We start from the raw sequence: 25,422 nt of genomic DNA, 5'->3' as shown, positions 1-25,422 counted from the left end.
TGCTTCTGGAAGCCTACGTTTAAAATTCTTTCCAGTTAGGATGTTCTCTAAATTGTTCTTTCCATACAGTCACAGAACGTAGGAATTTTAGAATTGGAAAGTAACTTAGAGATGAACTCATTCTTCTCATTTCTCCTAACAAGACACTGAGGCCAAGAAAAGTAGAGTAGCTTTCCCATGGTTAAATGTAGATAAATAGTTCTGCCAAAACGCTCTTCTAACTCAATAAGTTTAAGCAACCCGTATTTTGAAGTTTCATGTTTTGTAATGAGTCACTGTCATTCTCATCTCTTTAAAAGTAACATTTACTTCATAAGCACTTACCCCTGAGAGCAGGTAGCAGGGATCTCTCCTTCTTGTCATCACATTTGTTACATTCACTGAAGTAGAGGAGTAAGAAGACATCAACCAGAACCCACATCAGTGAAGTGGCTAGAACCACCTTGCAGTAAACAAACCTCCTCATGTCTTTCCTTGATTTCTAGTTAACACATAGATCGAAGACAGATGCTACTGTGATAAATCCAAGCCACAGAGCTGAAGTCCAGAATAAAGGCAGAATGCATCCCACTGTATTTTAAAAAAAAGAAAAGAAAAATTTCATTACCATAATATTTGTCTTGCATAAAAGAGATATAACATGAAATATATGACTTATTTAATGTTCCCATATACATCAGCACTGGACTTTCAAAGGCAGAATTAGATGTCCAAATAAATTAAAGTTGCAGGCAAGTCAGGTGGATAAAATTCACACAGCTAATTCTAGACCTGCCACTACTCTGCTAGGCCCTTGACAATTATTTGATTTCTTTAAGTTGTACTGTCTTCTCCTTAAATTCCTATCACAATATTCTGCAGACTACAGGTTGTCAGATAGTATGGTTCTGAACCTATGCTGTTTCAGTACTTCCAGGAGCCAAAAGTGCTGAAATAGAAATCATTCTGGGGTACAATATATTGTAGTGGCTAAGAACTGGCCTTTATACACAGACAGGCCTGGGTCTATTCACTTCGTCTTTTTGGAAGCCTTTCTAAGCCTCAGTTTGTTCATCTGTGAAATGAAAATAACGATACCAAACCTAAAGATCTATGCGGACTAAGTTCGATAATGCTGGTAAACCATCTTGCAGAACACGAAGTTATCAATATTAAGCTATAAAAGAAAAAATTCTGAGATTCTGAAAAAGAGCAATTATATGAAATAAGTCATCAGTTATTAAGCCATAAAACCCCATCTGGTCTGCACAGAAAGTATCCACAACAGATCTTTATTTTAGAAAAGACGGAATACATTCAAAAAATATTATCAGAGGAGAAATAACACATTAGTGTAAAGTGACTTAGAATAACCAGAGTAAGAATTCTAAAAGGCATACCAAAGACATGTGCAAAATTAATAACAAAATCGAAGTAAGTGTAGGATTAATACCACATACATATTTGTCTTATTTATACTACATAAAACAATAAGAACCTGGTCAATTTGTTTCTGTCTCTACAGTAAATATATCAAACCAAAAATATTCTCATATCATATGCTACACTTAAAATAATATCAAATAAGGTATAAATTTATTGATGTGAATAAGTAACATAGTTTTGATGATATTTGGGAAGAGCAGCTATTAAATACAAAGATACTCAGAGTATTTCAGAAACATTTGCCTCAAAATAAAAACATCAAAGTACAATTTGCTGAGGCAGAAGCTCTTTGAATTAAGGGCAGCTGACTTTGCATCATAAAGCAACATAAATGCTGTTCCCTGTTACAATCCATCTAGACTGATAATGAATTCAAAATTTACATTAAGTGACAGTTTAAAAATTATTTTAACAAAGTTTTTCTATAGTTACATAGAATTTACATTTATTTGGCATTTTAAAAAAGAAGCAAACTATGCAAATTTGAGGAATGCATGATATTTGGGATTTGTTTGCTTCTTATTTTTCTTGAAAAAAAAATACTCTGCTACTTATCTATTTCATTTTGACTTCACTGTTCCATAAAAAATATAGCTAAACGTTGGAACCCAGCCTCTAACCCTGATAACAAGAGAAAAATTCCTCTATATATATTTCCTGTTGTTTTATATATGCTTTACTACACTGTACGAGATGTGAAAGCTATCAAATTTTCTGTCCTTCTTTGATCCTAAGATGGACTCGGTCCCTTCAGTTTATTATAGACAAGAAGTCCCATGGAAAAGTACATATAAGACTGATGGTTATCAAATAGCAATTTCTGGATTTAGAAGGAATACTTAAAAATAAAAGATCCTATAATAAAGGATCTATATATTAGATAAAATATTTTAATGTAAAGATTGATAATAAAGGCATAAACACCACAATCCCTGGCTATGTCATAAAAGTAAAAGATGACTTTAGGTAGGCATTTTGCCTCTCTGTGCTTCATTTTCTTATAACATATTTTCTACTCTATCCATCTCACAAAATATTGTGAGGCTTAAACAGGATAAAGAAAGAGGACATTTTAAAAATAAAATATAATGAATATGATTATAATAGAAAAATTAAAATCATTTAATGTTAAATATTAAAATGGCTAAGATAAGTCATTTCCTAAGAGCTTAACAGTTGAGGTTATTGAAAATTCAATTTCAGCTTTGGTTATAACAAAAAGGGAAAATCACATCTTATTGCCATTCCAATTATTTTAATTTCATAGCCTGCTAGATCTATATATCAAGACATTAGCACTGAGTCTAACTTTAATATTTTATAGGAAAAAACTAAGTTCCTGTTTAAATTTTTGTTTATTTATGAAATAGTCTTTTCTTATACATTTTAAGATTTTAATTTTATCTCTTAACTTAAAAATATTCTACATGTTATCATTTACAAGAGTCTTATCTACTGGCATTTGTTAAATAGTAATCTCATATATTGTGTTCCAATACTCTTCCTGTAAGAATAAAACTGGTTGAGCAGAAGGATGGTACAATATACACAGTAACACCAACCAACATAAGCACAGTTGGTGGCCCAGGTTTATTTAAGAGAATCAGCATCTGTATTATGTTTTTATTCCAGTAAACCCCTATTTATTTGCAAACACAGTTCTGTTTCTCAAACCAAGTCCAACTTCTGCAATATTCCTGGCTTGCCAAGCCCATGTGGAACATGATCAACTTTGCATAAACTACAGGCTCTTCGATCCAAAAATACAACCCCTTTTCTAATTGTTGCAAATTTTTTGAGCACAGTCATCTCCTTCTTTAAAAATATTTCTCTAGATAGGGAAACTTCAACAGTTAGAAAACTAGTAAGTACCATCTTGCTAATCAGACTCCTTTCCTTTTCTTCCTGCCCAGTAAATAATGGGGTATCAGCCAGATATTCTAAGAGATATTACAAAATTTTTGTTTGAAAATATACACCATTTTTTCTATCTTTATCAAAATGGATTTCAAATATAAAAAATAAAATCTAGATAAAGTTTAGAGGTTTAGTAACTATGTTATTAAAATAGGAAGACTTTTTTTGTTTTTAATTAGGAGATTATCCCTTACCCAGGGGGTCTAGTTTAGTTGCTATTCGACTCATTTTTATCTGTAGTCATATATTTTCTTTTGTAGAAAACTGCATACTAGTTGCAAATTTATTCAATCTATTTTATGAGGCTGTGTGAGGCTGCCAAAAGATCCTGGAAGCTAGTGTAAGACTGCTGGTAGTGCTCCCAGAAGTTCCGGGCACCCAACAGACTTTAAATGTTTTAAATAGCTATGCAGGGGCTTCTGTGAACTGGTCACTGGACAATTTTGCAAAATTTGGTTTAAGGACTGATAAATCTAGTGAGTAGGCATGGAAAAAATACCCTGAATCAGCTACAGGTGTTATTTTCAGGAAGACAGATCTTTGTATGAAGGAAGATCTAAAATGAAAGTGAACTAGAATATATCCACAGCCTAAACCATAGATACCACTGTAAAAACCACATCACAATGAAAGATACACTAAGAAGATAGGAAGAAAAAATAATGTTAAATAAACGCCTTATGTGGAAAAATGGTGTAGAAGCAAAATTTATATATATATATAACCTTACTTGCATTTAAACTAAGGAAAATTTAAGTATTCATAACATAAGATTTGACTTTTAGGAAGCAACCTAGCTTAGAATCTAGAAATATATATTTCAGAGTTAAAATGCCATAATTTGAATATGGATTCCAACATCCACTAATTGTATGACTTAATTCAACTTACTTAAATGATCCATGCCTCCTTTTTCCTACTCACAAAATGTGAACAATAGTTGCTACTTCATAAGGCTATGATGAGTATTGAGTAAATTAATACTCATGTAAAGCTCTTATAACAGTATCTGATATATGAGGGGCTCACTATACAGTAGCTACTACTAGTAGTAACAGTAATATTGTCATCATCATGAACATAATTGAAAGAATGAGAAAAAAGAATGAGGAGTCTCCCTACCAATCTTTCTAGAAGCAGTGTGTATGTTCAGTATGTATTTATTCAGGGAATCAGGAGACAAGATGAGCATCACAAACATATTTAAGATTTACAAATATGTTTTAATATTAAATCACAAATATATTTAATATTAAACATTAATATTAATATTTGTGAGCATTACAAATATATTTTATATCTAACAATCACAAGTATATTTAATAGATGTAGTTTCTGATGGGGTATGAGTTACACGGGATATACAACTGTCAAAACTCATTGAACTGTCTACTTAAGATCTGTGTAATTGCATTCTGTATAAATCATACCTCATTTTCTAAAGGTAAAAATAAAATGTTCATGTACCTATCATATGATTCATTGACTTTTGATTAAATAAAGAAATCATAAGTCAACAGCATTTAAAAGAATTTGTACATAATACCTTTCTGTTGTCATTTACCCTTGTTCTCCATGGCAGTGACTTGGGTCTCCTGGCTGTTTCTTACATAGACAAATCATCACTTTGCTTCAGGGTGTATGCATCTGCTGTTTTCCCTGCTCACTGATATGGTCATGGCTCCCTACTTTTATTTCCTCCAGGTAGTACTTCTTTCCTGCTCAAATGTCAAATCATGGAGAGCTTTCCCACATAATACAGTATACTCTATATTTCCTTAACTCACTTTATTTTTCTTCTTTATACCTATTACCCCCCAATATATTAAAAAGGTAATTAGTTTTTTATTGTTTAACATTTGCCCTCTTTCTTAAATAGTAAGCTATATGAGAACAGAATTTCACATCTCATAATATGCTCATTCTCACTCCAAAATATTTTTGTTTTAAAACTCCAGCACTGGTTGTTATGGGCTGAATTGTGCCCTTCTCCAAAAAAAAAAAAAAGTCTTTATGTGAAGTCCCAACCCCAGATATTTTAGAATGCAACTGTTTCTGAAGATAGGGCCCTTAAAGAGGCAATTAAGGTAAAATGAGGTCCTATGGGTGGCCCTTAATCCCACATGACTTGTGTTCTTTAAGAAGAGGTGACTAGAAGGCATGCACGAGCACACACACACACATAAAGGAAAGACTGTGTAAGGTGGCCATTTATACGCTACAGACAGAGACATCAGAATTAAAGCAATTCTGCTGACACATTGATTTTGGACTTTTTAAATCTGCAAGAAAATAAATTTCTGTTTTTAAAGTCGCCCAGTCTGTGATGCTGGTTAGATCCAGTTTTCCCCTACTCCACTCCTATATGCAAACAGATGAACATGGCTGGAAAAAAAGCCCCCAAATATACTCCCTATTCTCATTTTAAACCTATGAATTCTACTTGTAGACTTTCAATGCTCCACAGCAATCTGTTGCTAGTCAAATCATTTCCATCCCTCAGAAAATTTTGCATCTCGTTTGACTTCCTCATACTGCCCTCTGCTTGCTTTTTCCTCTCAGCTCACCACATTCTTACATGTGTGTGTTATGTACCATTGAGTTGGCTCTGACTCTTGGTGACTGTATGAATGAGTGATGTCCACAATGTCCTGTCCTCAACAGTGCTGCTCAGCTCCTGTAAACTCGTGCTTATGGCTTCTTTTATGTTTTCAATACATTTCATATTTAGTCTTCTTCTTTTCCTGCTGCCTTCTATTTTTCCCAGCATCATTGTCTTTTCCAAAGGACCCTGACCTCTCATGATGTGCCCCAAGGAAGACAACTTAAGTTTTGTCATTTTTTGCCTCCAGAAATGTTTCACCTTCCACATTTAGCAGAGATTATAAACAATGAAACGGGAATTTTGTATACTGCCATGTTGAATGCATCAGCTTAGTTGTAGCTGCTACTGTTACCCCTAAATCTGCAAGTCCAAGTGTTACAACACACAGCTTGACCTTTTAGGAGTGCAATGCCCTCTGCTCTCACATATTCATGGATTTCACTGATGCACTTGTTTCTTCTGCATCGTTTTTTCTTTTCTAGTAAGTCATTGCTATCAATACAAATATGCTATATAAATAATCATCTTTAAAAAATGAATTTGATCACACATACCTCTTCAGCTATCCCTCCAGTTCTCTACTCATCTTTAAAACAAAACTTCTGAAAAAAAAAAAAAAAAAACCTATGTATAACCACTATCTAAACATCCCATAGCCCTGTCCTCCAATTCCTTCTTAAATTCAACAGACTTCAGCCACTAATGCTATATGGAAATCTTGTAAAATATGGCCATGGGCAAATCCAATGGGTAGTTTTTAAGCATTATCTTACATAACTCTAAAGCAGCATTTGACATAGCTTGGCCATAAAGCCTTGTACTAGTTTCTGGCAGCTCTTTTCTTTCACATTCTTTGTTTGATCTTGCAGGAAATTCCGTTGCCTCTGCCTTCAGATTTGACCCACTCTCACCAATTCCACTGCTACCACACCAGACCAAGCCAGCATCACCAAACACCTTGATATACTCCCTTATTTTAAAAAAAATACAGTTTTATTGAGATGTAATTCACATAACATACAATTCGTCCATTTAAAGTGGCTTGTAGTATAGTCAGTTACAAAGTTGTACATCCATCACAATCAATTTTAGACCACTTTTATTACCTCAAAAGAAAACAGTTCCCCTATTCTATAACCTCCCAATCCTCTTGTTGCCCCTAGCACTGGGTAACCACTAATCTAATTCCTGTCTCTATTGATTTTCCCATGTTGAACATTTCATATAAGTGAAATCATACAATACATGGTCCTTTGTGACTGTCTTCTTCACTTAGCATAACGTTTTCACGATTTATTCATGTTTTAGTATATACCAGTACTTTATTTCCTCATGTCAAATAATATTTCATTGTACAGATATACCATATTTTATTTATCCATTTATTAGTTGAACTACAAGTGGGTTATTTCCACTATTTTGCAATCATGAACAATGTAGCTATGAATATTCATGTACAAACTTTTGCATGGACATATGTTTTCATTTCTCTTGAGTATATAACTAGAAGTGGGATCACTCAATGATATGTTAGTCCTTATCTTCTTAAATGCACTCCCATAATAATCTATTCTCCCCACAGAAGGCAGGTTGACCCTGTAAAAATTTAAATTTAATCATTTAAATTTAAATCTGTTCTGCTCATTATTGACCAGTAGTTTTGTCACATTTAAAATAAATTCCGAATTCTTATCTTGGCCTACAACACCTACCCAAATCTGGACCTTGACTGCCGTTAAGACTTTATCTTTTAACTCTCTCTCCTTTCTTCAATGTATTCCAGATTCTTCACGCTTGAAATTCCCTCTCGAATACTGTTCCCAAGTAATATAATGGGAACATTATATTACTCCTCACCCTTTATCCAGGTGTCTGCTCAAATATCCCCTGTGAGTACTCTTCTGGACCAACTTATCTGAAATAATGTCCTTCCATCATCTATGCCATATACTTATGTAGTTTATTCAGAGTACATATCACTAGTACATGTTAATTTATTTATTATCTACTTCCCTCATGGAATTATGTCTATTATTCACCATGCTATCTTTAAGATATCAAAAAACTTTTTCTGGCACAAAATTTGTGCTTGATAAACATTTGTTGAATGAACTCTGCAAAAAAGACTGAGAAATAAAAGGTATGTTAGAAATGTAGGGAAATTAAACAAACACTGGCAATAATAATGATGAAAACTGAAAATATTAAACATTCATTTGGTTGAGCTGTGGGTAAACAACTGCTCTAAAATTAATAAATGCAAAACTTGTCACTGGCACAGAGTTGCTCTGTCCCTTCATCTCTCTGACACCACTGGTCCCCTCACACCTGAGCACCACTGCTTTAAGATAAAAAATTTATTAAGGGTGAGATTGAGGTATCCTTCCACTAGAGCAGACTTAAGGTCATATTACCTGTATGAGCATGGTTCAGAAGTTGAGGAGGGATGGTAGGAGTAGAGCTCCCACCTACGGCTCTGTTTGAGTATGACTCTGTTTTGTGCATGCACCCAACTCACCATCCTACATGGTCTCAAGTTACAATGTTGCTGTTCTAGTCCAACCATCCACATCAGTCACACCACTGTGGCCCATGAAACTAAACTGAATTGTATTTTCTGATTTCGGACCATTTACAGTCTGACAATGGTGTGTCTTTTGTCACAAAGGCCACAAAACAATGGAATGACAGTCGAGATTTTAGACAGATTTTTCCACACTCCATACCATTCAAATTTTTAATTGAATTTTGGAGTGACCTCCTTAAAAACTGACTAAAAAATATACCTTCCCAAACTTCAAATCACCTCCTAGTCTACCACCCGAACAAGGCAGTTAGCTAACTGAATTTAGCCTTTCCTACAAAAGGTTCATCATTTCTTGGCCATCTAAAGAGTAATGATCAGGATGAAATGACTGGAAAATTATATAAAACTATTTTTAAAATATAGGATTCCACCCTGTCCATTCCTGGACATAGCACATTTTTCTTTCCCCTAACAGTAAGCCCAAGACAGCCTGGTTGATATACCTCCAGGTGGCAGCTCAGTCAAAAGGGGGCCTAGAATATTCAAACTTAATTCTGACTCAGGTAACTGAATTCTCTTGTTGACTTGACATAATCCTAGACCACGAAGATAATAAACTCTTGGTTATGTACACTGCTAACTGAATCCACCTACAATGTGGGTCAACATAGGAACTGTCTTTAAATTTCAAAAAAATGTCCTTATCTCATTCCCATCTAATCTTTTCATTTGAAAGATCTGGATCAAAGAAAGATGGTAGGAAAAAAAGAGGTTGTTATATTTATTGAGCCAGGACATACCACATTTCATGACTATAGAGGGAGAGTAATAATACTGACATCTGGGGAGGAAACAGATTGTATACCATGAGGTGAAGGAAGGAGCAGAGTCAACTCATGTTCTCTTGGTTACCTAGAACTGCATCAGATCGTAGCCAAATAATCACATGGCCTGCTTGAGTGACACGGCTTCTGCATCTGGCAATCTGACTGTTTCATTTGTCACCTAAACTTGATAATCTCTGAAAAGTAGAATTGACTTATAGTCTTCTGTAGGTTTAAATTTTTAATACAAGCATGTATTACTTTCAGAATAAAACTACCTCCTTAATTATAAAAAGTAAATATTCCTTTCATTTATCCTACAGATTCAGTTGGGTATCTATATAGATGCCAACACTGTGCTAGGCACTAAAGACAAAACCCATAAATGGACACAGTCCTTTTCTGGCTTAGGGTCTAGTAGAGGAGACAGACAATAGCACTGGAGTAAAGCTAAAAAAAAGGAGGAAACATTAGGAGTGATTCTTATTAGCAAAGCAACCTTGTCATATGAAATTGCTATAGACTATAACTTGTTAATCAATATAAACAAGATGAGAAATTCTTATTAACACATAGTTATTATATATAATTATTAATGAGAGAACACAGCAACGAACAATTAGTGGGCATAGAGAAATTGAAAGAGTGAAGCTTCTTAGAGAAAATGTATAAGGCAGATACCATTTATCAGGCAGTTTGTTACACAATGGTCTTTTTAGTCACGCTCGGGTATAGGGATATCCATTCACTGAAGATGCTATAAATGTCAAAGCCTAAAACATATGTTAAGGAGACTTTACAAGCAAAAAAATTATCATTAAGACATAATGAAATTGTCTTCATAAAGAATGCTTGTAAAATGCAATATATGACCCTCAAAAATATACCAAATTTTTTTCTATATACAACCGAAAAATTGTTCATCATTCATTTGCTGTAGGTATTTAATGACTGCTCAGTATTCATGTAATAACACAGTGTACTAGTGGTTTAAGCTTGTTCATTAATAGTCGCCAAGAGGGGAAAATAGAAATCCAAAATGTTCAACTGGATATAAAACCTAGAGATTTAAGACAACAGTAGAGCATTTAGACAATTCCCAATAGACATCTACCAGCAAGCTGGCCATCTTCTGCCATAAATCACATATTTAAAAGAAAATAAATGTTTCCACTGAGACATCAAACCATTAAAAAATCTTAACCTCAGCTTCCTAGCTGGCCTTAAGGCTTCTGAATTCTTTATGACAAAAGATGTAAGGAATGAATTACAAGTGTTCCTTCTTAGAAATGTGTAGGGTAACATGGCTATTTCTTGTCTAGATTTGCTTTCCAAAACAGGGACATTTATTTGTAGAAGATAATAAAGAATGATGTTAAATTATCTTGTAAAATTATGTCAGAGTCACTCTGCTCCAGCTGTCAATTAGTGGGAAACAAAGAGAAAGTGAAAGGTTGTAAAATGAAAGTCTGTAACTCTAGGGCACAAAAGGACCCCAGCAGGATAAAGGAGAGGATACAGAAGGAATTTGGGCACAGAAAACTCCAGAAGTTACTTGAGTTAGAGCTCCTTTCTGAAATTTTATTATAAATCAAATTTTATTTGCAGGATTGAATATTTTAATTTAGTGATTTCTTTTTTACCATATTTGATACATGAGAGAAATATACACCTTTCTTAAAACTAATCTGAAAACATTAACAGGTGAAATATTCAAGTTCCTCCATTCCCCCCAAAATTAAAAATAAATAAAAAGCCAGCTTATACACTTACTTAGTTTGATTTGCAGCTTTATTTTTTCCTTGCAACTTTCAAGGTGAAGTTATTAATTATAAATTAAGTGCCTTAAAAGGCAATTAGAGGGAAGAAGTAAATAAAGAATTAAAAATCAGAATATTGAATAATTAGCCCCCAATTAACAGTTAAGTAAAATTATTACATCCCTAAAGAAATAAAAATCATATTCTTATTAGCAAAGCAACCTTGTCATATGAAATTGCTAAAAACTGCAACTTGTTAATCAATATAAACAAATCTAATGAACTATATAATACAGTAATAGAAAACAGAAATATTATAAAGGAAATTTGCCAAAATACATGAGAAAAGGAAAGATATAATGCCGCTTTATAAGATTTAAAAGTTGAGCAGAGATTACCATTATATGTACAAGCATATGAAAAGGCAACTTGAATCAATGCAACATTTTCTCTATTATCTGAGAAAACTACTAATTATTTTAATTAAGGATTGTGCTAATTAAAGACCTGTAAATTAAAATTAAATGCCATTCTTGACAAAATTATATTTTAGCAAAGGTGGGGTAAAATGGGTCATTTTTTATTTTGCAGATAGAAGTGTAAATTAGTAAAAAAATTTTTTTAAAAGAAACGTGGTCTATTAAAAATAAATATAATTTTGAACCTACTTTCTTAAAAATAATAGTATATTTTAAGCTAGTAATTTCTCTGCTGGAAAATGCTCTCAAAAACCCTATATTAGAGAAAAGTATTTATGCATGCAATGTTATGGCAGCATCATTTATTAAAAGAGTTCAAAATAGATACATAGCTAATTGACAGTATATTATGCAGCTATTAGAAACATGAAATTTTTTAACATGAGAAAAGGTTATATGATAATACAAAATTTGAAAATCAAGACACTGACTTGTTTATGCACTATGCTCAAAACTATCTTTTTTACCATACTCATATAAAAGTACTGAAAAAAAGGTGGAAATGGGATTTTTTCTTTGCATTTCTCTTACTATTTTTGTTAATTTCCAAATTATTTAGAAATTGTGTATGTTATCTGAGTGATGGGAAAATATATGCTTTAAAGTAAATAAGAAAACCACCAATAATAGAAATAAAGAATAAAATTCTGAGTTATGTGATATCTGTGTATATGCATATGTGACTACACGAACACACACACAGATACATTGTAATATAGCAAATAGAGAGTAACAGACCCTAAGCCTATGAAAAGGTATTCACAAAACAGAGTAAGAAAAAAAAAAAAAAAGGAGGGCATAACCTATTAAAATAAAGCCTGATTTAAGTATTCCGTTTCCAAATTTCTCTCTTTTACTAGTCTCTGGTATTACAGCAGCTATGTGGCTTTGGAAAGATGTTTCCCCATGTGTCAAATTTTATTAAAACTCCACATTCCTTTCAAAAAAATAGCTAACTTTCTGAACCTGGAGTCTCACCCAAGATTCAGGAACAGCCTTTTGTTGGTTTCATTTGGCCTTTCTTCCAAAGAAATATCCTCTTAAAACAATCAGGCCCAGTATTTAAAAGTGATCATTGAGTGTTCACCAGCCAAAGTCAAATCTCCTTCTGTCACCATATATTTGACTCCCTTACCCCTTTTTTACCTTCCCACTCCCGCTTCTCTCTAGTAACCACTGAATTGTTGTCCATGCCATGGAATTGTACACTGGAAACCTATGTACTTTTATTAAACAATGTCACCTCAATAAACTTAATTGAAAATAAAAATAAAATAAAAATAAGAATGGTAAAATAAATAAATAAGAATTGATTTAAAAACAAAACAAAACAAAAAAGTTATCACTGAAATTAGGGAAGACTACTCACTTCTTATCATTCTCACTGTTGCGACCTGTATTTCATGAAATCCAAACAAATTTTTAGAAAAGACATAACACAAATGAATTTTATACTCCATTCATATAAGGACATTTTAGTATACAGAAGGACACATTAGTATATAGAAGAAACTTGGACCCCCAAATATTCTTCCCTCTGATATATTTTAGGTTAAAATAACATGCTAATTGAAGTATCTGACAACTACAATGATTGTTGCTACAGAAACACATGGTCTCTTATAAATAGTATGTTATAATTTAAAAAAAAATCATTATTGAGATAATGACTTTTTTAAATTCAAAAATCAAGTTACCATAATCAAGAAAACCTCTCTGTTAAAAGCAAACACCCTAGTATTTGTTTTTACTCAGACACAAACAAAAAAACAGATGTAGTATACAACTAATATCATCTATCTTATTACCTGTTTTTAAATGTCTAATCTGCCAATTGTATTTTGAATGACCTTAGTTATCATGTTCATGCAATAATTAAATTATTTTATGTCTCTGAGTCATCAAAAGTTGTATGTCTATTTGTCACTTTGTGCCAGTCATTGCCAATTAAATCAACTTCTGGAAATAACCCTTCTTTCAGTAGTATTCACCAGAAATCAGCTATATGGAATATGATGTGGGGCAGGAGCGAAGCTACTACCACCCGACTCAACTGTACCTCAATTCTTAGATTTGCTTTCTAAAAATGAGTCTTTATAGTTTATATTATAGCAGTGAGAAACCATAAGTTATTAACAGACAGTTTATTTTTGAGTTAAGTTTCAAATTCCAAAAGCAAACAGCTCATAAATTTTTTCCCAAAGTTTTTATAGTTTTACAGCTAAAACAACAAAAGTATAAAGCTTCAAGATCAATAACATCTGTTTAGTCAAAGAAAAAGCTCCACTATTTATGTGGCTGAATGGTTATAAAATTTTCTTTTGATTTTTATAAGCATAGTAAATACATTCTAACCACTGATTGACATCAGAACAAATCAGTAGGTGTGTTCCATTCGAAAATCTCTTATCTATTAATTTCAGTGGAATAAAGCAGTGTTCAAACTGAGAAAGAAAATGCTGATATGATTCCTCTCCCACAAGAAAACATAATCAGTATAAAAATTTTCAGATTCCTACATCCACTCAGCTCCATCCCAAAAGAACAGCAATCAATGTTTTATTTTTCTTTTTTTGCTACACATTTCTGGCAAAGATATGTACAAAGCTAGCAATCTGAATCGATGAAACCTATTTACTGATGCATGTGGTTTTTTTTTCTTTATGTCATTTTTAATTCTTGGTTATCCCTATTCCTCTAATTTTATTAAATTATATTTCTCTTTTATCATTTTTAAATGTTTCTCTACATCATACTTCTCATATTCTTTTTTTATTCATCTCATTTATTCTCCACATTCTCCTTTTTTCAATTATAAAAACCACCCAACCTGAATTTTTCACTTCAATTTGTAAATGGCTCTGCAGTATGTATTTGTTAGTTGTTTTTCCATGTGTCAATTGTTTTCCCCACTCTTTACCCAACTTGCCTGTATTTCCTCTGCTTATTTTAAGGAAAACAATATATTGCTTGGCCATCCCAATATTTCTTCATAATTTCCACTTACCATTTTACAGAAACTCCTTTTTTTTCTTACCCAAAGACTGAATGCACATTCTAAGTTCTCTCCTCATTCCAACTCAACCAAAATGATAACTGATAATACCTAAGAAAGTTTATGCTTATACTCATTTGCCAGTACTGAGACACTAAAGAGGCTAAATAAAGGCAAAAACATCAGAAGAAAATGAATGATTGTATCAAAGAGCCAAAAATATAAAAAGCATTTTTTTTCTAAAAATTCAGCAATATTCAGCATGGTTAGGAATATTAGACAGATTTTCATTCAAGTCTCACCTCCGCCACCCTTTTATTTGGAGATATTGGAGAGGTTAATTTGCCCAGCTAACTCCAGTTGTTCCTGTGTTTATAAAATCGCAATAGGAGCTATATGTACTTATAGTGTCATAGTAAAAATTAGGCACACATACTAAGAATCACAGGAACTGGCACATGGTAGTAACTAATCAGTATATGTTAGCCATTGCTATTATTGTGATCAATACTATAATGACCAAAATACTTTGTTAATACAACTCAGAAAGGAAAAAGCATTTAAGATTTATTCAAATATAAGCTAATTATTTCAATTATTTGGCAAATAATTTTTAAATACCTAATGCTCCCAGACCTATGCTAGATGCTTTGGATACCTAACTTCATGGAGCTTATACTCTAGCAGTTCTAGATGAAAATCAAGGACCTGCTCAGGATTAAGATTTCTGGGATCAGCACCATTATTAAGAATACTGATTTTATTATTTTTCTTTTGTTCTTTATTGATTTCATCTCTTTATGTATATTTAATTAAGTTTAAAATAATAAAAACAGGAGTATTCATAAATTTGCTGGTAGACTTTGATAATTTTGAGGCTCCTGTGAAACACACAAGTGGAGCTGCCCAGAAAGCAAGTGAGTGTGGGAACTAAATTTTAGGAGAGGTAAATATGAGAGAGTCGGCAAATCAGAGTTAATTAAAACAGTAGGAATTAGTAAAATTTCTTGAGTGAGAATATGAGTGTGAGAAAAAAAAGGGGTGCCACAAAAATCTTATAAAATACCAATCTGAAAGAAAGATATAAGCCCACAAATGAGATTGGGTAAGGGGTATGGGGGTGGGGGAGAAAAACAGAAGAGTGTAGTATTGTACATCCCACTAGAAAGAATATTTTTAAAACAGAAGGCGTGATCCACGGTACAAAATTGTGCTAAGAGATCAAAGAAGTTTATTCTATTATAGTCCCAGGACTAACTTTAGTGACCTTAGAAAGAACATTTTCAGAGAAGCATAAAAAGCAAGACAGTGTGCTGAGGGGTAAATAGAGGATGTGGATTTGAGATGGAGACTATAGACAAATCCAAGAAACATTTAACTGGGAATAGAGTTACTGTGTAGCTGAAAATGGATTTAGAATAAAAAGACATGCGCAGATACGTTTCTGTTTTTGAGGAGAAAGATACTTGCACATGTTTAATGCTAATGGGAAGAAATCAAGAAAGGGAGAAGGTTGAAAATATAGAAGAGAAAGAAAATATTCCTTTGAGTTAGGACTCTTAGAACATGCACAGGTATAAGATCCAGAGTATGCATGAAAGCTTTGGCTTACAGAGGAAGAAGCATCAGGGGGGAAGAATAAAAGGATTTATAGATACTGGCAAATTAGCAGGAACCTCCTTCTTCCTATCTCACAGATGTTAATTTACGTTAAGAAGGAAGAAAAGTTAGAGCATAAGACAGTAGAAAAAGTTTTATACAAAATTGTGGATAATAAAAGATACCTTTCTAGAAAAATACATAAAAGTTGCTTCTCAGAGCAGAGAGCTCAGTGGAGACTGTCATCCCAGATTCTCATCTTCTTTACTTGGTGAACACCATCTCCTCTGATGCCCGCCCTGAAGGACGTAGGCACACCTACCTCTCTATTTTTTCTTACCTTCCAAGAAAGGAGTTAACTCCAGATGGTGTTATGTATTTTATTCTGTACTTTCCATTTTTTTAACAAAGGATATCAATTTAAAAATTGGATTATTTTAATCATGACAGAATCAAACATAATATTACATAATTAAAATCTCAATGAACTCTTAAATGGTTTGAATGTGCTGAAAATGACTTGTCACATCCTCTTCTCCTAAAATTAATGATGATGCAACTTTCCAAACTTTTGCACTTGTACCTGTAGACACGGCAAAGGAAAATACAGTGAAAGAAGTAGAAATCCAAAGAACTTTGCTCTAAGCTAGCTGCATGTTACTGGAAAAAAAATGTTTGTGGTCATGACTAACATAGATAAATGCTCAAGTGACACTCTTTTCTTTCTTTTCCTTCTCTTCTCTCTTCTCTCTCTCTTCCCAACCCCCTCTCTTTCAGCTAGATTAGACCCTTCTGTTTCCAAGATACCTTCTAGTTTGACTCTCTGCTGCTCAGCTGGATATCTTATACTGACTGAGGTTGCCTGGCAACATGACCTATAGAACTTACCAGCCTCTGTGGCAGCTCTATTTTTTGGTTCACAGGTGGGAGATTTGGACAGAATTTCATGTGGTTTTCACACTGCAATTCTGTTTCATTTCAGTGAATGTGTAATGAAGTTTATTACATGCAATATTATTATTATAGGGCATTGCATTATTCAGTATTGTTTAGAGGTTTTTTGGGTTTTTTTTTGTCATAATTATGAATACTTCCAGAAAAATTTAAAAGATTGGAATTGCTCTTCAAAATACTTCATACCTTTTTAGAAACTCATAAATCCAAAATTAAAAAAAATTAAAACCGAAATGTTATTGATGGAGAAGAGATGCAAGAGAACTTCTTGGGGTTTGGAAGTGTTCTATATTTTGACTTGGGTAATAGCAACACAAATATAACTATGTGAAAATCCATCAAACTGTACACTTGATATTAGAACACTTTACATAGTTTAATATATATATATGGCATAGTTTAAGAGTTTTAAGAGGTAGTGACACGATGAGTAAATGTACGCACAATAAAGAAACAAAGGTTACATAAGCTTGATTCATGGTAGTTTAGGGACAAAAATAATCTCAGCTTTTATCACGCAACATAGTATCTTCTTAAAGACTGGACATTGCTGTTGCATTTAATTAGTTTAACAATAGAGACTATTTTGCCCTATGTCAACTATGCTTTTACTAATAACTTGTTATTCATAGAGAAGGAGCCTTAACCGTCAGTTCGAATGGGCAGACTGAAGAGAACAGACAGTATAAACAGCCGCACACTGCAAAGGATTTGCTTCACTGGATCACAAGCAGAATGCTTCAGATGTAGAGATCACATCTGGACATTTACTTCAAGGAGACACTTCATCCATAGAGTCACTGATATTCCTGGCTGATCTGGCCTCTGTGGGGTGCACTAAACTCCCATGTGCCACAATTTCCTGTGGCCGATAAATAGATTGGCAAAATCTAACACATTCTTTGAAACAGACAGTCTTAATAGCTTCATTTCATTGTATTTTATTTGTAAAACTTTACTGTATAATCTACGTACCAGAGAGTGAGGGAATTTTCTGTACTTGACCCACTGAACCTTTTAAAGAGCTTAGCATTAAACTTGTACAGTTTTAAAAAGTACTTTTACATTACTCTTATTTAATTTGACCCTCACCCTGGTATTAATATATATTGCCCATTTTATAAATGAGTAATCCCAGATTCAGAGAATTTAAGTGACTTACCCAAAGTGACACACTTTGTCTAAGCCAGCAATTTTCACAAACAGAATTTGAAGCCAATTTTCTAATATAAAACATCATGCTGTTCAATTAATATCTACTGTTTCATTTCACAATTGGAAAAACTTCTCAACAAAGCCAGTTTCTATAAAAATTTGAGTAAATAAGTCTTTATCTCTTATTTTTTGGCCTTCAGGATATTTCTTGCATCAGAGGAGATAATATATAAAAGAGCATCTGTCTAAGGCAAATAAAAATGCACCAAATTGTGATACTTTAAAGCTGTCAAATAGATGAGGAGGTCAACTTGTCCACCTAACTAATTCATCAGCTGATGAAACTGAAATCTAGAGGGTTATAATGACTTTTGCAAGTTTCATAACTTCTAATGGCAGAATTCAAACTGGAACTCATTCTGTCTGCTTCTTGCATTCATAAAATGTAAAGTGCTACTATTATAAACCTAAATTTTGAGCAACATTTCAGTATAAAGTATAAAAGTAACATAAAGGGCAGAAATTGAGACTTAATTTTTCTAAAAGATAAAGAAAAACAAGGTAAATTGCCTGTCTACCCTGTCAGTTGGTATTAGGCATAAATAGACTCTCTTCTCCCTTAAATAACTGAATTTATGTTAACATAAGTTGAGTAAAATAAAAGATACTATTTATTGACCCTTTCCTACACGAAAGACCCTTTGCATATATTATCATATTCAATCCTTACCAAAACGTTTTAAGACAGTTATTATCATGCCCTTTCACAGCTGAGAAAGTAGAAGCAGTTAGGATAAGACCTCTGTAAGGTCCCCAAACTAGCAACAATTTGCAAAGCTGAGATCAGATGTTTGATAATAGAACCTGGGTATTGTAACTCACACAATTCGGTCTCAGAAATCAAATTACCTAAATGTAGTCCCCATCCTCTAAGACTGAGACTCCTAAAAGCCTACCCGAGATCTATCTTCTCTTTCCTTACTAGGGACACATTCAAAGCAGTTGTGTGTGCAGGGAAAAAACACTATATATAACAACTTCTTTTGCAACAAAAAAAGTAATGATGGCTAGATAGAAAATTTGGGTAGAGTTTCCAGGGAATCTCTTTCAGGGGCAGTAGTAAATCAGCTGGTAGCATGGCCCTTTGTCATTGCACTTTTTTTTCATTCCTGTTGCATAGAACCAAATATGATGGCTGGACTCCAGTAGTCACTTAAGAGCCATTAAAAAAACCCTTGAGGATGAAGTCATATGGCTAAGATGGGGGAACAAAACTACGTAAGATGATTAGATTCTCTAATAACGAAGGAACTACAGTTCCAGCCTCATAATGCCAATGACCAGACTTCCCTTATACTGGAGAAAATTTAAACTTTACTTCCTTTAAACTCATGAAATTTTGTTATACATACTCCATTGAGCTTCAAATTCTCATAATAGTGTAATAGCGACAACTCATTTTTGTGTGAAAAGATTACTGAAAGTAGCATTAAGGATTTCTGGCTCTGGTAAATGCATATTAGATAATTTGAAAAAGAAAAAAAACTTATCTTGCTTTAGAAAACTTGAAAAGTTGGGTTAAAATACATACAAAAAAATTTTTCAGTTTTGTTTCCATCTAGAAGGTCAAAAGCCACAATAGAATATCGCTCTTATCCAAACAATGAGAAAAGGCCAGATAATCTGCAAAATAACTTTTTTGAGCCCATCAGAGAGCTAGGGTTGCAAGGCCAAGATATTAACTAAATTTCAAAGGGTTACAGCTACACTTAGGAAAGACAGGACATAAACCATTTCACCTTTCTCAAAACATGAAAGGAATAGGTGCTCATTATAAAAGTGGGTAAGAAGAAAACAGCTAAAATTGTTTAAAAAAAAATACTTAAAGGCCAGAATGGACCATGAGAACAGTATAGACAGCCTGAGATCTCTCAGACACAAAGGGATATGCACTCATTCATAAGCTCTTTCTTCTGGCATCTACTGGCCACTCAGAAGAAAGACTAAGGTCAGGACAGGACACCAAAGAGAGTACTTTAGTGTCCAAAATCCTTTCCAGTTCCCCAGACCCTCTCTAATACAAAGGAAAATTTAGCATTTTAGGACAGAAAATCCTCATACCCCCAGGACCCTGGGAAAGATCCATAGATTCTGGGAAAGAGGTAGAGACAAAAGTTATCTGCCTTTGCTGGAGGAGCAGGTAACTTTCTTGAACCCAGATTCTCACACTGACAAAGCAGAGATCTGTTCTCGCAGGTGGAAGGACAGGTCACTCTGACTAAAGAACTCCAGAAAGTCTAGGAGGCCTTTGGGCTGGGAGCCATGGTAATGCGCCGGAATGCTGAAGAGCTACACACATAAGGCCCAGGTGCATGGGACCTGTCTAAGATGAAGATAAGGAAAGGAACCAACCTAGAGTCCTCCTGTCCCCACCTGCCACTGGGGGAGACACAAGAATGTGACAAGAGGATTCCTCTGTTTTATATGCATGAAGGATATACTAAAAGAGAAAAGAATAAACACAGAAAATCTTCTGGCATTCTAGGTGCCACATTAAGCACATTAAGCATCATATCTGCTGCTGGAATTTGAGGTGGAAAAATCAATCTATTTAAATAATCAGATTAACAAAGTAAAAAAATAATATTTGATAATCTCATTAGATACAGAGAAAGCATTTTGGTAACATTCAAAACCAAGCTACAATGAAAAATCCCAGCAAAGTAAGAATAAAAGTAAATTTCTAAATCTAATATATGATATTACCCAAAAAATTACAGTAAACAACATTCTTAATACCAAATGGTAGACGTGTTCCCTTTGATTTGGGGAAAATATTTCCACTCTTCTCTCTTTCATTTATCATGATTTTGGATATTCTAGGCAATTCAGACATACACACAAAAACAAACTATAAAATTTGAAAAGTATTAAATGATATTATCTCTGATCATAGACAACATAGTTCTTTATGTAGAAAATTCAAAAGACTCTACTAAGAAAACATTAGAATTGATAAATAGATTTACAATTTGCTTTTATGCAAGGTTAATATGAAAAGATTACATTTTTTATTAAGAAACAATAAAGTTTTTAGAAATACATAATATATAATAATATTAAACAAATTAACCTCAGTGTACTACACCTCTATGCAGAAAACCATCAAATATGTTGAGAGAAATTAAAACACCTAAGTACATAAAATATATACTATGTTCATAAATTAAGAGTCAATGTTATAATTATGCAATTCTTTAAAAATTTACTTGCAAATAAATTAAATGAAAACCCAACTACGTTTTTGTCAAACCTGACAAAGTAATTCTAAATTTCATATGAAATAGAACAGTCAAAATTCCTTAAATAAAAACATGGTAGGAGAACTTGTTTTAATAGATATCGAGAGTAATTAAAAAGTGACCAAAGTTAAAAGAGTGTAACAAGTAGTAAAAAGAGACTAATAGACCAATTAAAAAGAATAGCTGGCCCCCAAAAAGGAGACATACATGGACATTTGATTTATCATAATGATGGCAAAGGAGAAAATTTTCAGTAAGATTCTGTAACAATTGGATGACCATTTGGAAGGAAAATAGAAGTTGACTTCTACCTCTCAAACTATTCACAAAAATCAGTTGTAAATGAAATGATCTAAATGTAAAGAGGAAAAAAATGATTAAATTAAATTAGAAACTTTTCTCATCAAAAACTTCATTAAGAGATTGAAGAAGCAAGTTATAGAGGGTAAAAGGTATTTGCAACATTTAATTGAAAGGAGGCTCTTAATCCAACTATAACTAACTTCTGCGTATTAATAATTAAAAAACACACAATAGAAAAATAGACAAGACAGTCAAATAGGCAATTTACAGACAATAATACCCATATGGCAATTAAACTACATCACACAAATACATTATTCAACAGGAAAATCTAAACTATACTCTCATAAGAATGGTTAAAGTGAAAAGGACTGATTAGCCAAGTATTGGTAAGGATAAAATAATAGGAACTCTCATACACTACTGATTAGAGTGTAATTAGTATAACTACTTTGAAAAACTGGCAGTTATCTACTAAAATTGAAGATTTACATATGATGTAACCAAGAAATTTCATTTCTAAATATATATTCAACAGAGATGCATGTACCTGTGGAACAAGAAACATTTAAAAGAATGTTCATAGCAGCATTAGCCACAATTGCCCAAACCCAGAAATAGCCCAAATGACCATCAACAATACAATGGATAAAACTCGGTAGTATTTTATATAATATACGTATTATATAAATATATAATTTTATATATGTATTATATAAATATATAATTTTATATAGTATTTTATATTCATAGCAAATGAAATTTAATGAAACATACAAAAACATTAATGAAACTTAGACATATATGTTCAGGAAAGGAAACCAGACACACAGGAATGCATGTTAAATGATTATTACATATACAAATTCAAAAATAAAGATAAACTAAAATTTTGTATTTAGGGATACAGGAGGAAATGTTAAAACTATAATGAAAACCGAAAAAGCGATTACTACAGAAGTCATGAAAATATTATTGTCAGGGAACTGACAGAACAGGTACAATGTTTGGGAGGCAGAAAAACAGGTTTTTTGGGACGCAGAAAATGTTTTGTTTCTTGAGTAGTATGATGGCTACATGGGTATTTGCTTGTAAAAACCATTGTTTTGTTCCCTTCATGTGTGAAAAATCACAATAAAAAGCATAAAATGGCAATAATTGCTATTAAATTTTATAAATTAAATATTATGATATATGAGATAAAGTTCAATGACCATAACTCACATCTATTGAGATTTTACTGTGTGTTAGAAGCCACTGTAAGTGCTTTACCTCATTTAATCTTTACAATATTGAGAGACATTGTACTATTACATTTCAAAGGTGAAGAGACTGAGGCACAGAGAGCTTACATAACTGACACAAAGTCACATAGCTAACGAGACTGCGTTTTCAGATCTGAACTCATGCATTAGCATGGTTCTGGAGCCCATGCCCTCAAGCAGTACAGTATGCTACTTCTCCGATATAAAAAAAAAAAAAGAGAGAAATACTCTCTATGCTGGATGCTAGCTTTTTCCCTTGTCAAAATTATTGTTTAGTATGATAGGTAAACTAAGTCTAAAATAATTGGTCTTTCATGGACCCAAGATATTAAATCTTTAATTTAGTACTGTATCCTTGTTTCATTTTAAGTTCTGCTAAGGAAAGAAGACAATTCGTATTAAGTTTACACATTTACTATTTGAATTTACAATTGAGCAATATCATAAATTACTCTGTCCCTGTTGCTCAGCATAGAAGTGAAAGTATACAAGAGATTATTCACTAACCAGAAGAGATATTTCTCCCTAAAGTCAGATTTTTCTCCCTGTGCTAAGACTTAACTTATAGAAAGAGTAAAGGCTTAATTTAAACAAGACTTAAATGACAACTTAGTAAAGGGGTAAACTCTGAAAAAAATCTGTTTCTCTGATTATTGGTAACAACATTTTCCAGTTCAGTCAACTTGGAAAGCTATGAGTTTTGTTGTTGTTGTTTTGTTTTGTTTTGTTTTGTCTTTAGAGAAATGATGTACAGTGGTTAACTTCAGAGATGCTGGAGCTTGACTGAATGGACTCAGCTATGAGCCCTGCTATTTTCTAGTTATTTGACCTGGGACAATCTACTTAGCTAAAGGGTACCTCGGTTTTCTCTTGGAAAAATGGAGATAACATTAGTGTCTACTTCTCAGAATTATTAAAAGGTTAAATTAAATAATAAATATAATCATTTAAAACAGAGCCTAGTACATAGTAAATGCCATTCAAGTGTTATTATTATTATTCCCTGACTCTATTTTCTTCAAAATTTCACCAGCATCTGTACCTTCCTCTCCATTCCCATTGCTATGGCCTCAGGTCTTGCCCTCATCCCTTCATTCTTACAATGTTATTTTTTCCTAAAATTGTTCTTCTTGTCTACAAGTCTTCCAGCTGGAATACTCTGTGAAGACAACACCAGACTAATATTCAAATAAGAAACTTTTTGTTCACAGGATTTTCCCTCAAAAAATATTCTCTTTGTTCAATTGTCTACCAGTTAAATTTAAATTCTAATTTCTTACTCTGATTATCAGTTTTTCCTACAACCTAGCTCCAGCCTTATTTTCCAGTGTTATCTGGTTTTAGTCCAACACAAGAAACGTGTGTTGTTGCCAAACTAATTATTTTACCATTTGCTGAATGTGAAGTATGCCTCTTTACCTCTAAACATGGGGATGCTGTTTCTCTGACTGTTCTGTTAACATTTCCACCCGCATCAAGATATAGTGCAAATGCAATCTCCATGATGAAGATGCAGTTCGGAATTATATTTCTTTTCCTAAATCTCTTCTTTATTTTTTTTACATATATAACATTTTCAAATTATTTGAAGTGGCTTTATTAATTTGGTTACTTTTATTAATTTAGACCACTCTCATGGTACCATAACCTAATAATATATCATCTGTATTATTTATGCCTGGGCATATCCTATTTCCTCAAATTGAAGACAGTATTTTCTTGAGAGTCATTTTCATCTTTCCCCCACATACACCAGTACTTAATAGCAAAGTGCCCCTCATATTGCAGGAGCATGCGATAAATATTGATCATGTTAAATGAAGTAGGATTACTAAATGTAATCACTAGCTTTGTCTCTTAGAAACCAAACCTGGAAATGGAAAATATAAGCATTCTATGAATCCTGAACTCTCAAAACAAAGAGTAGTGTAGGAATGCAAAAGACTTGACCCATTCATTTGTAGAGCAATAATATTTTATAGTAAGTTTGAAAATATCCCTCAGGTAAAATGTTGCTGATGATTTGTTTCAAGAAGTGATGTGGAAAGAGACTAGGATCAATGAGTGACTGAAATGGGAGAAGATGAAGATCAACAAAGGGGTGAAAAGAGAAAGTGTGGCCAAAGTATTGTCGAGGATGCCCCTGAACTCCAACACACCTGAAAATGAGCAATAAAGAGGAGAACGAGTAAGTCAATGTGAGCTTTACATTCCAAACTTCTCCAAACTTGCATAAAGCAGCTGAAGTCCTGCAAGAGAAAAGTGTGGTCAGGCACTTCGAATTCTGAGAAGTAAGACTAATAGAAATAAAA

At 33.1% G+C, this 25,422-nt stretch overlaps 1 protein-coding gene across 2 annotated transcripts in view; it reads right to left on the bottom strand.

Annotated features, from left to right (window-relative positions):
* GALNT13 (polypeptide N-acetylgalactosaminyltransferase 13) overlaps window positions 1-25,422 on the bottom strand; it is a 451,827-nt gene that overhangs the window by 392,893 nt on the left and 33,512 nt on the right. For both annotated transcript variants that reach the window (XM_039855967.1, XM_039855968.1), the window contains exon 3: window positions 325-570. In XM_039855967.1, the coding sequence (XP_039711901.1) occupies window positions 325-466 (142 nt within the window). In that variant the 5' untranslated portion in view covers window positions 467-570. The remainder of the gene's footprint in view (window positions 1-324; window positions 571-25,422) is intronic.

Source organism: Pteropus medius, unplaced genomic scaffold (assembly GCF_902729225.1).
Source record: "Pteropus medius unplaced genomic scaffold, Ma_sr-lr_union100, whole genome shotgun sequence".
NCBI classification, from domain to species: domain Eukaryota; kingdom Metazoa; phylum Chordata; class Mammalia; order Chiroptera; family Pteropodidae; genus Pteropus; species Pteropus medius.
This window is presented reverse-complemented; position numbering and strand designations above follow the sequence as displayed.